Source organism: Bison bison, unplaced genomic scaffold (assembly GCF_000754665.1).
Source record: "Bison bison bison isolate TAMUID 2011002044 unplaced genomic scaffold, Bison_UMD1.0 scf7180017858199, whole genome shotgun sequence".
In the NCBI taxonomy this organism is placed as follows: Eukaryota; Metazoa; Chordata; class Mammalia; order Artiodactyla; family Bovidae; genus Bison; species Bison bison.
The window spans coordinates 1-841 of record NW_011488772.1 but is presented as its reverse complement, the minus strand read 5'-3'; the positions used below and the strand labels follow the sequence as shown (position 1 = coordinate 841).

At 49.3% G+C, this 841-nt stretch overlaps 1 protein-coding gene across 1 annotated transcript in view; it reads right to left on the bottom strand.

The window, feature by feature from the left end:
• Positions 1-748, bottom strand: part of LOC105004846 (olfactory receptor-like protein OLF3) — a 1,245-nt gene extending 497 nt beyond the window's left edge. Inside the window, exon 1 of the mRNA XM_010862590.1 lies at positions 8-748. Coding sequence (XP_010860892.1) covers positions 8-748 — 741 coding nt within the window. The remainder of the gene's footprint in view (positions 1-7) is intronic.
• Between the last annotated feature and the right edge of the window lie 93 nt (positions 749-841).

The window sequence follows — 841 nt, the reverse complement described above, 5'->3', positions numbered from 1 at the left end:
GGACAACCACTGAGAGGTGAGAGGCGCAGGTGTGGAAGGCTTTCTTTCTCCCCTCTGTGGACTGGATCTTTAGGATGGTGGAGAGGATCCTGATGTAGGACAGGAGGACCAGGCAGAAAGGCGTCATCAGCAAGACAATGCTAGAAACCATTATTGAGATCTTATTGGAGGAGGTGTCCACACAGGCCAGCCTGACCACAGCTAGGATTTCACAGGATATGTGATCAATATACTTGTTCGTGCACACAGGCAACTGAAAGGTGATGGTGGTCTGCACGAGAGAGTTGACAGAGCCACTGACCCAGGATGTGATGGCCAGCCTAGCACAGAGCCCTCCGTGCATGATGACCGAGTATCTCAGGGGGTCGCACACAGCCACATAGCGGTCATAGGCCATCACGGCCAGGAGAACAAACTCAATCCCACCCAGGCCCAGGGAGAAGAATAACTGGGCTGCACAGCTCACGTAGGGGATCCCTTTATGTTCCGCAAGAAAATGCACCAGCATCTGAGGAACGATGCTTGTGGCATAAGAGACATCAACAAGGGAGAGGTTGGTGAGAAAGAAATACATGGGAGTGTGGAGTCGGCTGTCCAGTCTGATCAGAAGAACAATGAGGACATTACCTAGCACTGTCACCAGGTACATAACCAAGAACAGGATAAAGAGAGCAACTTGAGCGTCCCAGTCACTGGACAGGCCAAGGAGAATGAATTCTCTCACCCAAGTCTGGTTATCTGCTCCCATTAAAAGATGTGAGGTTATTAATCTGCAGAGACTCAGAAATAATAGAAGCTGTTGAATCAAAGAACCATTTTTGTTGTTCAGTTGCTAAGTCAT